Genomic DNA, 11,423 nt, shown 5'->3' with positions numbered 1-11,423 from the left:
TGTCTCGTCTTGTTCAACTCTAATACCGAGTTATCTCGGATGAGTTTTCCGATACATTTGAGACGTCTCGTGAGACAAATAAAAAAATTGAACGTGAGTCCTAAATCTTGGTCAAAAAATGATTTTATGAGTTGGTCTCGTTCAACTCCAATATCAAGTTAATTCGGAAGATACATCTCGATCTCGAACGAAGTTAAAAATCATGATTTGACAAGCATTTAAACCAGAATTTTGCCCCATCAGGTTTCTAAATAAACTTGAGAGCTGCTATTGACACCAACTTTTACTCATTACACCACATAAACAAAATAAGTTAATAGTTGAGAATAAGTAAAAGTTGGGTTACCAATCAAAACTCTCTCTTTCCTTTAGTTAGATTTCTATTTTTTGGGTTTGGGATCTTATATGAGTTTAATTATAACCATAAACAACTATTAAAATTGTTTGAACGAGTCTTATATTTTTTGTAGTGTTCAGATTATACAAGTCCATGATTTCAAAACTCCTCCGATATATTTCGTTCGAGTTGTCTTGATATTGCTTAGCAACAAGACAGACTTTAATCTTCTGTTGGGGTGTGATGAATAATTTAAGAATTTGGGTGTAATAAGTAAAAGTTGGGGCCAAAATCGTCGATCCAAATCCGAATTTATCAGATAGGAACGGATTGGGTTTCGGGTCTGATCCAACCCATTATCAGCCTCTTCTCTAATTTTTCTCTATCTCACTTGCCCATGTTGCACACATTTCACAATTTCAAAAAATTACAGGAAATAATCAGACGGCCCCTCATGAAAACCCTACCGCCTCTTCAATGCTCCATCTTCGTCACTGGAGATCACTCCTTCGCCCTCGAAAAACCCTAAATCTCACCCATCTCACATCTCTAATCATCTCCAGACCCTCGTTTTCTGCAACAGCAGCTCAAGACGAATCTATCGATACCTCTATCTCTAATCCTTGCGACCCCATCCCAGAAGTCCTTAGAGGTTTAACAAGCTTTGGCACCGAGAAATTTCTGGACAGCCCTCACTTTCGAACCCTAATTTTATATTTGAATCCCTCACATGTTGATCGAATCCTCGATTTCCTGAGAGGTTCCGATGTCGACTCCGCTTTGGTTTTCTTCAATTTGCTGAGAAATGAACATGGGTTTCGGCATTCTAGGATTTCTCAGTTCGTTGTCTGTCATATTTTGGCGGGAAAAGGTCAGTTGAAGGAGTTGCGTCGGATTTTAAAGCAGATGCTTGAAGAAGAAGGTAAGTGTTTTGTTCTTCCGAATTTGAATTTTATTGGTTTTTATATTTTAAATCAATTAGTTAAAAGTGAAAAACTTGTTTTTAGTTGAAATTTGAGACTTTTAGCACTATATACACTCAAATTTGAGACCCATTTATGATAAAATTTTGATTTTTGAGAGTTTTAGTTATCCTGATTCCTGAATTTGAATTATACTTATTTTTTTAATAATAAATCAATTGGGTACAATCCCCTAGTTTTTAGCTAAAATTTGAGTCTGGGATCACTATTTACTGTAAAATTTGAGAGTCATTTATCATTTATGTATAGATTGTTAATTCTTCAGGATCTGCTTCGGCCCCTTCTCTGTGTGAGCTATTGTGGAATAATTTCAAAGAGTGGAATTCCACTAGTTTGGTATGGGATATGTTGGCTAATGTTTATTGCAAATCAGAGATGGTCCATGACGCCCTGTTTGTTCTTGGTAAAATGAAGGATTTGAACTTCCAAGCGTCAATTTCGACCTACAATAGTTTGATGTATAATGTCAGACACACAGACATGATATGGGACATATACAATGAAATTAAAGCCAATCGGGTTCCTCGGAATGTACACACTAATACCATCTTTATTGATGGTCTATGCAAACAAGCGAAATTACAGGATGCAGTAAGATTCTTTCGTGAAACAGAAGGAAAGGAATTTAAACCTTGTGTTGTGTCATTCACTACTCTCATGTCTGGGTTCTGTAATATGGGGTTTGTGGATGTCGCCAAGTCGTTTTTTTGTATGATGCTTAAGTATGGAGTGCTTCCTGATGTGTATAGTTATAATACTCTTATTCATGGGTTATGTGTTGCGGGTTCTATGGAGGAAGCTTTGGATTTCTCTGATGACATGCAGAGGCATGGAGTTGAACCTGATTTGGTAACTTATAACATTCTTGTTAATGGGTTTTGCTTACTTGGATTGATGAGTGGGGCTTGGAAAGCCATTCAGAAGATGTTGTTACAAGGTTTGAAGCCAGATCAAGTTACATATACATTACTTATCTGTGGGCATTGCCAGAGAGGTAATATTGAAGAAGGATTTAAGTTGCTGGAGGAGATGCTTGCACAAGGTTTCCAGCCGAGTATCATCACCTACAGTGAACTTCTCAGTTGCTTGTGTCGAAGTGGACGTGTTAATGAGGCCTTGGGGTTGCTTGATGAAATGAAGGCCATTGGCTTGGATCCAGATCCTGTTACATATTCCATCCTCATTCATGGATTTTGCAAGCAAGGCAAAGTAGAAAGGGCAATTCAAATATATAGGGAAATGCTTTCCAAGAGAATAATTCCCAATTCCTTTGCACATAGTGCTATTCTCTCAGGTCTGTTTGAGAAGAGGATGATATTAGAAGCAAGGGCATACTTTGAAACTCTAACGAAGAGTGATTTGGTGGTAAACATTGTTTTGTATAACATAATGATTGATGGGTATGCAAAACATGGTGATATTAATGAGGCGATAAGACTTTATGAGCAAATATTCAATGATGGGCTGACTCCAAATATTTTCACTTTTAATTCCCTCATTTATGGGTTTTGCAAGAACAAAAAACTAGCCGAGGCGAGAGCTTTGCTGCAAACTCTCAATGTTCACAGGTTGGCACCAAGTGCCGTGACTTACACTACTCTAATGAATGCATATTGTAGAGAGGGAAAAATGGATGTTGTGTTTAACTTGCTACACGAGATGGAAGAAAAAGCTGTGGCCCCAACTGTCATTACTTACACTGTAGTAATAAAGGGACTCTGCAAACAGCAGAGGTTGAAAGAATCTTTTCGATTCCTTGGGGATATGGAAGCTAAGGGTCTTACCCCAGACCAGATTACATATAATACCCTCATCCAGGGTTTTTGTGAGGTTAAGGACATGAGAGCAGCCTTTTGTCTGCTTGACAGGATGCTACTGCTTAACCTTCAGCCGGATCCTGTTACGTATAATGTGATCATAAATGGTCTTTGCATGTGTGGCGATCTGAAGGGTGCCTTCGGATTGCTGACTGCTCTTCAAAATAAGAATATTAAATTGACAAAAATTGCTTACACCACAATAATTAAAGCATATTGTGCAAAGGGAAATCCACGTATGGCAGGCATACTCTTCAATCAAATGGTGGAGATGGGGTATGAAACTTCAATCAGAGATTATAGTGCTATAATCAATAGATTGTGCAAAAGGTGTTTAATAGTTGATGTGAAGATTTTTCTTTCTATGATGCTTTTTTATGGCATCTCTCCTGATCAAGAAGTTTGTGCAGTGATGATCAATGCTTTTTATTTGGGAGGTGATCGCAGTTCGGTGTCTGAATTGCTTTCTGTAATGATCAAAAGTGGCTCACTTCCTGATTAAGTCCATATCAGTGGTTTTATATTGCGTTGTTTTGAGAGAAAGTGAATACCTGAAATACTGCCTTAGCTGTTGGAAGGAATCCACTTGGTTGAATTATGATGTTTTATTCAGAGCTATGAGTACAAGATCCACTTTTGGGGAATATATCGAGGTATATGATTATTATGCCCCATATTCCTGTAATTTTTTTTTTTTTAAATTGGGATTTCTTCCCAAGATTTTCTTCTGTGGTTATAATTCTATATTTTAAAGGAGAAATTATCTTAGGTAACCATGCAAAAAAAAAAAAAAGCGGGGTAACCATGCTATGGACCAGAAGAAAGACTGATTTATTTCATCAGTCCCACCAGGGAAATCTCCTATGCAGAACAACCAAATTGATGGGATAATTATAAGAATCATTCTCTAGACATTTTCCAAGACCATTCACCGTATATTTTATTATTGTCTGGAATGTTGAGAAATCAGATGGTTATGATTATCTGATCAGCTCAACTTTTGGTGTGGGATTTTCCTTTAAGGGATCTGTCTTTTTTTTTTTTTTGGTAGGATCGATCAATTGGTGAGTTCCACCCACTTGAATCCAAAGCATGTGTACTAGTATGCCATTGGTAGATTAACCTTTATCATAGAGGGTAGGTTTGATTTTTTGTTTTAAAATCATATGCAAACCTCGTTCTACCAAGTCGATTTGTCTCTGCTTAAAGTCAACTTGTCCATTTGTTTTGGTTAATGCTCGCTTGACTCTAATTGTCTTTTTTTTATTATTTTGAACAGGTAAGCTAGGATTGAACCCAGAACCTCAAACCTCATCCAATGAAATATTGAATTGATGATTGACCCCAGGTGTTCATCAGATCCAATGCTGTTTGTTGCGAGCTCTTAATTGGCTGGTTCAACTGAGACCATTCGTGTGATCAGTTCTGCAGCTGCTTCAAATAAGCTGCCTTCAGGTCTTTTCCTCTCTCTCATAAATATAAAATGCATTTGTGGCTCAGACAGTACATGGTGTGAGCGGATGAATAACCATGGCTTCCTTTTTTCTTAAATTCTTTGTAGCATTGAATACTAGATGGAGGCATGAAGGTGCACACAAACAACAATAAACAAGATTTTTTTTCAGATCTTGAGCTCCGTGTCTTGATTCCCTCAAACTTCAACTAGTAATTGATCAACGCCACCAGATGCACCACCAGTGCCAACCGGTTCTGCCGCCTGATGGAATCCTCAGCTGTCCATGGTGAGATTAAATCTTCTTATTCTTCTTTTGGGTCTGCCAAGACAATTCTAGAATCTCACATTATGGTTTCTTCTGTTCTTTGTCTATGCCTTAGTTTGCGGTTTTGTGATTCTTCTGCTGCTGCTGTGTTTTATTTACGCACCAATGTCCACCTCTGACTATGCCAGGGCCTCCCACATCCCATCTATTCTTTTTTCCCCATTTTTGAGGTGTGTGCTTGGAAGAGAAATCAACTTGACAAATGTGTGTTGGCTGATGTTCTCAAATTGTATAAAATATTTGACATTGTCCCCATATAGCCTTTTCGTTCGTGGTATCATTTTTACTGTGGGGAAGGCAATATGGGTTTGAATGTTGTGGTAGCTGAAGTCATGATTACAATCAATAATATAAATTATTTTATCGATGTTCTATTGTTCTTTGGATCATAATTATATAAAATTCATGCTAAAGAAGTTTGATACATTCGTCATCATATTGATTTTTGATTCAGTTCTCATTGCAGCAACCACTACATATCGGTTCTCTCATTGTGTCAATCCGTACATATTGTTGAGTTGAGCCCTATTTTACTGAAAAAAGATGTTAAGAATGGGTGCATGGTTTAAAATTTTGGAATCCAGATGGCTAATAAAAACGGATCTCTATGTTTCTTCTTGTTACCTTGTTTACATGTGATCAAGCTGAACGCTCCATCATCAAATGCCACATGAACTTAGACTTGTCTTGGATGAAATAAATCATTTAACTCGATTTACAATTATTTATAAATACATTTATATATTATAATTTTTTTTTAAACGGAGTAGATTAGGTGTTTAGTCATAAGATCATAGTTTATTTGGATAATAAATATTTAAGTTATAACTTTCAAAAGAATATTTAAATGATAAAATTTTAATTATTTTAATAAAAAATATAAAATCCCTATCGACTTGGCTGAGTTTTATTGACTCTAAGCTTGACTTAGATTATCAAAATATGAATCATCTTGGTTGTCCAATGAGACACCATATAAGAAGATTCACCTAGGAAATTTGCAATATAAGTCATCTTGGTTGTCAAATGAGACGCCATGCAAGACAATTTCACATTGAAAATCCATCCCATTCATAAGTTATTTAAATTTTACATGAGATTTTTAAAAATGGACATTGTCGATCGAAACCTATTATAGTATTAGATACTTATTGGAGGTTGTGTGTTTGATATCCAATATGAGTAATATTTTCTCAGGGCCATCCACGAGGGCATTCTCTCACTTACCTGGTGCGTGTGATGTGCATGCGTTGAACCTGCTCAGGTTGGAACCAAGGCCTATGGCCCTCGCTCATCTATCCCCCCGAGTGAGACGTAAGTCTGGACACCCCATTATTAACAAAAAAAAGAAAAAAAAAACTTGATGATCAGATTTTGGGTATGATCCGATCCACACCGTCTCCAATTCAAATAGAATAAAAAGTATAACTGTGAGTGGCTAATTTTTGTAAGCCTAGCAAATGATGCACCCATACTTTCCATCAAACCTTTTGGTTTTTATGGAAATTTCTTTCAAACTGCCTTTGTCATCAAGATAAAGCATCTCGTACGGTCTGGATGAGCCAATGGATGCCTATAATGTACACATTCACATATAATTCCCATAAAGGACATCGAGTTGTGATGTTTTGTACGTCACCTAAATATTTTCTTTTAACACTACCCTTCTCTTTTCCTTTGAGAGATTTTATTGGCACCCCAAATTTTAGTTATTACACTCCAGTTTCTTAAATTATTCACACCCTAATCTAAGATTAAAACACAATGCAAATATCAAAAAATTTGGCTCAAGTTATTTATCTAACATCTATGGTTTTTAAACTCGTCTGAGATCGAGACGTATCGTCCAAGTTAACTCGGTATCGGAGCTGAACGAGATCAACTCACAAAGTCATTTTTTGACCAAGTTTTATGTCTCATAGTGTAATTTTTTGAATTATCTCACGAGACGTTTCAAATGTATCGGAAAACTCGTCTGAACCGACTCAGTATTGGAGCTTAACGAGACGAGAAGCGATACCGAGTTTAAAAACCATCATCAAAAAATATTATAACACTCATATAAAATTCTAAACCTAAAAAAATAGAAATCTAAAATAGGAGAGAGAGCTATTATTGGCACCTCAACTTTTACTAATCTCAATCAATTTATATTTTCTTTATTTTAATTGAAGTGTAATAAGTAAAATTTGGGGTGCCAATAGTAGCTCTCTTTCTGTAAAAACTGCAACTTTCTTTCCAACTTCCCTCGTTCTCTCCGTCTAAACTTATCACAGTAGCTCTTCAGCAGCTATGGCCTTGTCTTCTCTCGTTCTTCCATCTTTCTCTCCCAAAACCCTAATTTTCTCCAAAATCAGAGATAAATCTCTGCCATTTATCTCTCCCACACTCTCTTTAATCCCTTCTCACAAAATCCATAACAAACCCCTTTCGGTTTCTTCTTCATTTCCCTCCTTGAGAAGGAATGACGGATTATCATTTCGTTTCTTTCGAAAATTTGCGGTTTCTTCTCGATTCGGGTTAGATGATGAGGTCTCTAATGAAGGTGGTGAATCGAGTTTCTCCCCTGATTTGAAGCTCTTCGTTGGTAACCTGCCCTTCAATGTCGATAGTGCGGAGCTTGCTGGTTTGTTCGAACAAGCTGGAAATGTTGAAATGGTGGAGGTGGGTTTGTTTTTAAATTGCAATTTATCAGTTTTGTTGGTTGTTTTCGGCGTCCACGTGGACCCAATCTATGTATATCACGCATTAGGACTCCTCTTGGAGTCAAAGTCCTAATAACGTTGAGTCCCTGTTATAATAGGAGACTGCAATCCCTTTTCTGATATTTATCTCTATAAATAGATAAGATGTGGGGACGTGAAAAACACAACAAAAAGAAGAATATAGAATATCAGATTCTCCCAAAAGAATCTATTCTCTTTAACTAGGCAGTTTTCTGGTTTTCTATCAAAGATCCTGGGTTTAAGGCGTGGAAACAGCGCTCTAGAAGTGTCTCTTTAACTAGGCAGTTTTCTGGGTTTCTATCAAAGATCCTGGGTTTAAGGCGTGGAAACAGCGCTCTAGAAGTGTCGACGTGATGGGTATTTGGACTTCCGATCTCCAGGGATCGACTCAACGTGACACGACTCAAGGTTTGGATCTCTGCTGTGACAAAAAGGTACGCTCCCTAAAAAACCTAACATAAATTGTGGTAACCATGACGAAGCGATTGGGCCTTCCTACCTCACAGGTATGGATTAGCCCAGGAAAGTCCCCGGGCCAATTTTCGTAGAGATGCGGACTCGGAAACGAGTATACTTTGGGGGAGAGATCGTTCGCCTCGTGCGAGGGCAGAGACATGTGTGGAGCTTAGGTTTCCCCCTGAAGTTCCCATTGGCCAATTTGTACAGTTATTCGCTTAGTCCTCTTGGACTAACAGAACGGGGATTACGATCACGATTACCCAATTTATGTTAGGGTTTTTAGGGAGTGTACCTTTTTGTCGCAGCGGAGATCCAAACCTTGAGTAGTGTTACGTTGAGTCGATCGCCGGAGATCGGAAGTCTAGATACCCGTCACATCGATGCTCCTAGAGTAGTCGCTGTTTCCACGTCTTAAACCTTAGGATCTTTGATAGAGGAGTCCTAATACATTATATGCATAGATTGGGTCCACATGGACGCCCAAAACAACCAACAAGTTTGGTGTTCAGGGATTTGTGCAAATGTTTGATTTTTGTAGGGTTTAGGGTTTAAGGACTATTGGGTTTTACTCTTTGTTCATTTTTTTTTTCATTTTAAATTCTTCCCTTACTATTTTAGGGGCATGTTTGGATCCCAAAATAAGATATTTTAAGAATCATTTTGTGTAACAAAATTCTCCCTTAATTTTTGCGCGAAAATAGAAAATTGAAGCAGAAACTAATTTTTGGTTTCTGGGATTTTTCACATTTTATTGTTTGTTTTCTAATTTTAATGACTTTAATCAAACTTGATATATGCACATTTATTTAATTACACCCCCTCTAGAGATAGTGTTTTTATTTGCAAGGGTTTTGGAAAGGAAATGCTGAAGTGACATTAAAATTTACATTGATTCACACATTGCTGTGTATGGAGTCAAAGATGCTTTCATCAAGATACGAGTGAAAAGCATCTATGGTTCTGGGTACACCTCCGCGTCAGCAATGTGTGAATCAATGTCAGTTTTTGTTTTTTTCTTTTTATTTATTCATGTTATATATGCATACATAATGACAATTTCGCAATTGTATGTTCATATGTGTTTGTGTGTACAGGGCCAATGCATACATACATGCATGCATACATGTATGCTTTTGTGTGGCTAAGGTTTTATCTGATACACAAATTGAGAAAGCAAGGTAAGTTTAAATCCCATTTTTACTACTAAGGTTTAGAACTTAGATTAAATTAAATTCCATTTTATTTAAGTACTAAGGTTTGGATTTATGTGTATACGTATTTATGTTAATGTAATTCTACCATACATTTGTATTTTGCATGTATATTGATGATTGTCCATCCATGCACACATGTCAAGATGTTCACACCGAAACTAAAATTTGACTTCTAGTATGCACACACAAAGATGGCATTATGTAGACTGAAGTGTTTGCTCATGGCCAGGTAATCTATGACAAGCAAACTGGAAGAAGCCGAGGGTTTGGGTTTGTAACAATGTCTACAGTTAAAGAAGTCAAAGCAGCTGCACAACAACTCAACGGTTATGTAAGTTCATTTATGCTCTATTAGATTTTTACGTATGTCCTTTTGAGTGATAGAAAATACTTCTTTTAGTCTCCATTTTGTTTATGCTTGTTGAGTCATGGTAAATAAATTCTAAGTATTTTTCAATTATGTTTAATCTGAAACTTAACTTTTTTCCTTGAAATTCTTGTATTACCTATAGCCTGATATTCCGTGGTTTGAGTTGTACATTTAATCCAAATTTTAAAACTCAATCAAGTTGGATCAATTTAATCTTGAAGTAAATCATGCTAAAAATGTAGCGTGGTCTTTATGAAGAATAGGCAATCACAATCAAATACTTGAAAAAAAAAATTGGCTAGTCCACGTCAAGTTTTAGGTATTTTGAATATTTTTATTCAAGGTGGCTGGAAAGTACCTTAAATGTCATTATTTGTTTGCCATGAGAACACTTTCATTATCTCCATAATCAATAAGTACTGTTGTGGCAGGAACTTGAAGGGAGACCATTGAGGGTGAATTATGGACCTCCTCCTCGTAAGGAAGATTCCCCTTCCCAAGGAGTCCGAACTGGTGCAAGTGTCAATGGTCGCAACCAGGTTTACGTGAGTAACCTTTCATGGGGTGTTGACGATTCAGATCTGGAGACCCTGTTCAGTGAGCAAGGAAGGGTCTTGGAGGCCAAAGTAATCTTTGACAGGGAGAGTGGTAGGTCAAGGGGTTTTGGATTTGTCACTTATAGCTCTGCCCAAGAGGTCAACAATGCAGTTTCATCCCTAGATGGCCTTGTAAGTAAATATGTGCTTTGATTCTTGTGTATTTCCAAGCTATTCTACTAATTGAGTTTGGGATTTTACTCGTGACAGATAGTTTTGTATGCATGTTGTTTTTTATGAACTAAGCATAACAAAGAACCTATTTATGATAAAAGAAGAAAAACATGTCACAGTACATAACGCAATAATTCTTTAAATGTCAATATTTTTGTAAGTGGATTACTGCCCATCGTTTTCTATATTGCTGGTATTTGATTATCTTTATTATAGTTTTTTTATTTTTATTTTTTGTGCTATTCTTTAATTTATTTTGCCACACAACTATTTTATTTTTACCCACTCATGCTTCTCAATTTCTTGTGTTGCAGGATTTTAATGGAAGAGAAATCCGAGTAACCATGGTGGAAGAAAGGCCAAGGCGCCAATTTTGAAGATTGCATCTTTACATCTCAATCAGGAAAGTTCTTATGGTATGCTCCATATGGATTTATACCTTAAAAAGACTATTTTGGTAGAATTAAGCTTTGCTATTATGGTTAGGAGTCTCACAGCCTCTTGAGGGGATGGGTTGGCATGGCTAAGCTACTAATCGTTTAGACATCGTGAGTTATCTTTGTAGAATAAATATTTGGGTAGATATCTTTGGTTATAAATTGAATCAACTTGGCTTGTTAGTTTCCTTGTAGGGTACTTTCAGAACTAAATTCTGTTCTCTAAATGTGATTTGCGGCTCTCCTTTAATGTGACATTCAGGAGTTTGAGTCTGATAATCGACTGTGTCCGAGTAGATGATTTGAATTTTTTTTACGTGGAATGGTGGTAGTTGAATGGAATTGTAAGGTAAACTTCTTCACTATCCCGTGCCTTCGATTTGAAACCATTTGATTTGTGGATCACTGTAAAAAGCCATGCCCATCTTTATACATAAAACTATAACTTGCAAGGATTATATTCATGATTAAATGACGTACGTAGCCATCTAATTCAAATGCTTCAGTTGTGAATCATATGTAGGGAAAT

The 11,423-nt window shown here is 36.7% G+C and overlaps 2 protein-coding genes, 1 long non-coding RNA gene and 1 other non-coding gene across 7 annotated transcripts; all 4 read left to right on the top strand.

The window, feature by feature from the left end:
- The first annotated feature begins 745 nt into the window (after positions 1-745).
- Positions 746-4,576, top strand: LOC147385799 (Tetratricopeptide repeat (TPR)-like superfamily protein). Of its 3 annotated transcripts, none has more exons than XM_086422866.1 (4): positions 746-1,259; positions 1,586-3,413; positions 3,548-3,790; positions 4,417-4,576. In XM_086422866.1, the coding sequence occupies exons 1-3, from the start codon at positions 815-817 to the stop codon at positions 3,576-3,578; spliced, it is 2,304 nt and encodes a 767-aa protein (XP_086278992.1). In that variant the 5' UTR covers positions 746-814; the 3' UTR covers positions 3,579-3,790; positions 4,417-4,576. The 3 variants fall into 3 exon arrangements, with proteins under 3 accessions (XP_086278992.1, XP_086278991.1, XP_086278990.1); XM_086422865.1 differs by having other exon boundaries at positions 1,586-3,467; XM_086422864.1 differs by having other exon boundaries at positions 1,586-3,790.
- A 122-nt stretch (positions 4,577-4,698) lies between these two features.
- On the top strand, positions 4,699-5,285 carry LOC147385798 (uncharacterized). The gene is made up of 2 exons (XR_015171835.1): positions 4,699-4,879; positions 4,974-5,285. It is a non-coding gene; the product is annotated as an uncharacterized LOC147385798 (long non-coding RNA).
- A 1,874-nt stretch (positions 5,286-7,159) lies between these two features.
- Positions 7,160-11,151, top strand: LOC147385796 (RNA-binding protein CP29B, chloroplastic-like). Of its 2 annotated transcripts, XR_015171834.1 has the most exons (5): positions 7,160-7,582; positions 9,547-9,648; positions 10,119-10,415; positions 10,772-11,005; positions 11,090-11,151. XR_015171834.1 is itself a non-coding variant. In XM_086422867.1 (4 exons), exons 1-4 carry the CDS (start codon positions 7,211-7,213, stop codon positions 10,832-10,834), a joined length of 834 nt encoding a protein of 277 aa, XP_086278993.1. In that variant the 5' UTR covers positions 7,160-7,210; the 3' UTR covers positions 10,835-11,151. The 2 variants fall into 2 exon arrangements, 1 of the variants encoding a protein (XP_086278993.1); XM_086422867.1 differs by having other exon boundaries at positions 10,772-11,151.
- On the top strand, positions 8,111-8,363 carry LOC147385797 (RNase MRP). Its single transcript, XR_015172361.1, has one exon.
- Positions 11,152-11,423: the final 272 nt, after the last annotated feature.

The sequence above is a fragment of the Akebia trifoliata genome, chromosome 14 (genome assembly GCF_017979445.1).
Source record: "Akebia trifoliata isolate Shusen 1 chromosome 14, ASM1797944v1, whole genome shotgun sequence".
NCBI lineage: Eukaryota > Viridiplantae > Streptophyta > Magnoliopsida > Ranunculales > Lardizabalaceae > Akebia > Akebia trifoliata.
Note: the sequence above shows the minus strand (reverse complement) of the source record. Positions and strands in the feature narration are given on the sequence as shown.

What these genes read in the sequence shown, in the direction of transcription:
- LOC147385796 (XM_086422867.1), top strand. Translation starts at nt 7,211, where the DNA reads ATGGCCTTGTCTTCTCTCGTTCTTCCATCTTTCTCTCCCAAAACCCTA. An exon ending in GAAATGTTGAAATGGTGGAG is followed by an intron (nt 7,583 to 9,546) that starts GTGGGTTTGTTT and finishes GCTCATGGCCAG; the next exon opens with GTAATCTATGACAAGCAAAC. An exon ending in CACAACAACTCAACGGTTAT is followed by an intron (nt 9,649 to 10,118) that starts GTAAGTTCATTT and finishes CTGTTGTGGCAG; the next exon opens with GAACTTGAAGGGAGACCATT.
- LOC147385799 (XM_086422864.1), top strand. Translation starts at nt 815, where the DNA reads ATGCTCCATCTTCGTCACTGGAGATCACTCCTTCGCCCTCGAAAAACC. An exon ending in GCAGATGCTTGAAGAAGAAG is followed by an intron (nt 1,260 to 1,585) that starts GTAAGTGTTTTG and finishes TTAATTCTTCAG; the next exon opens with GATCTGCTTCGGCCCCTTCT.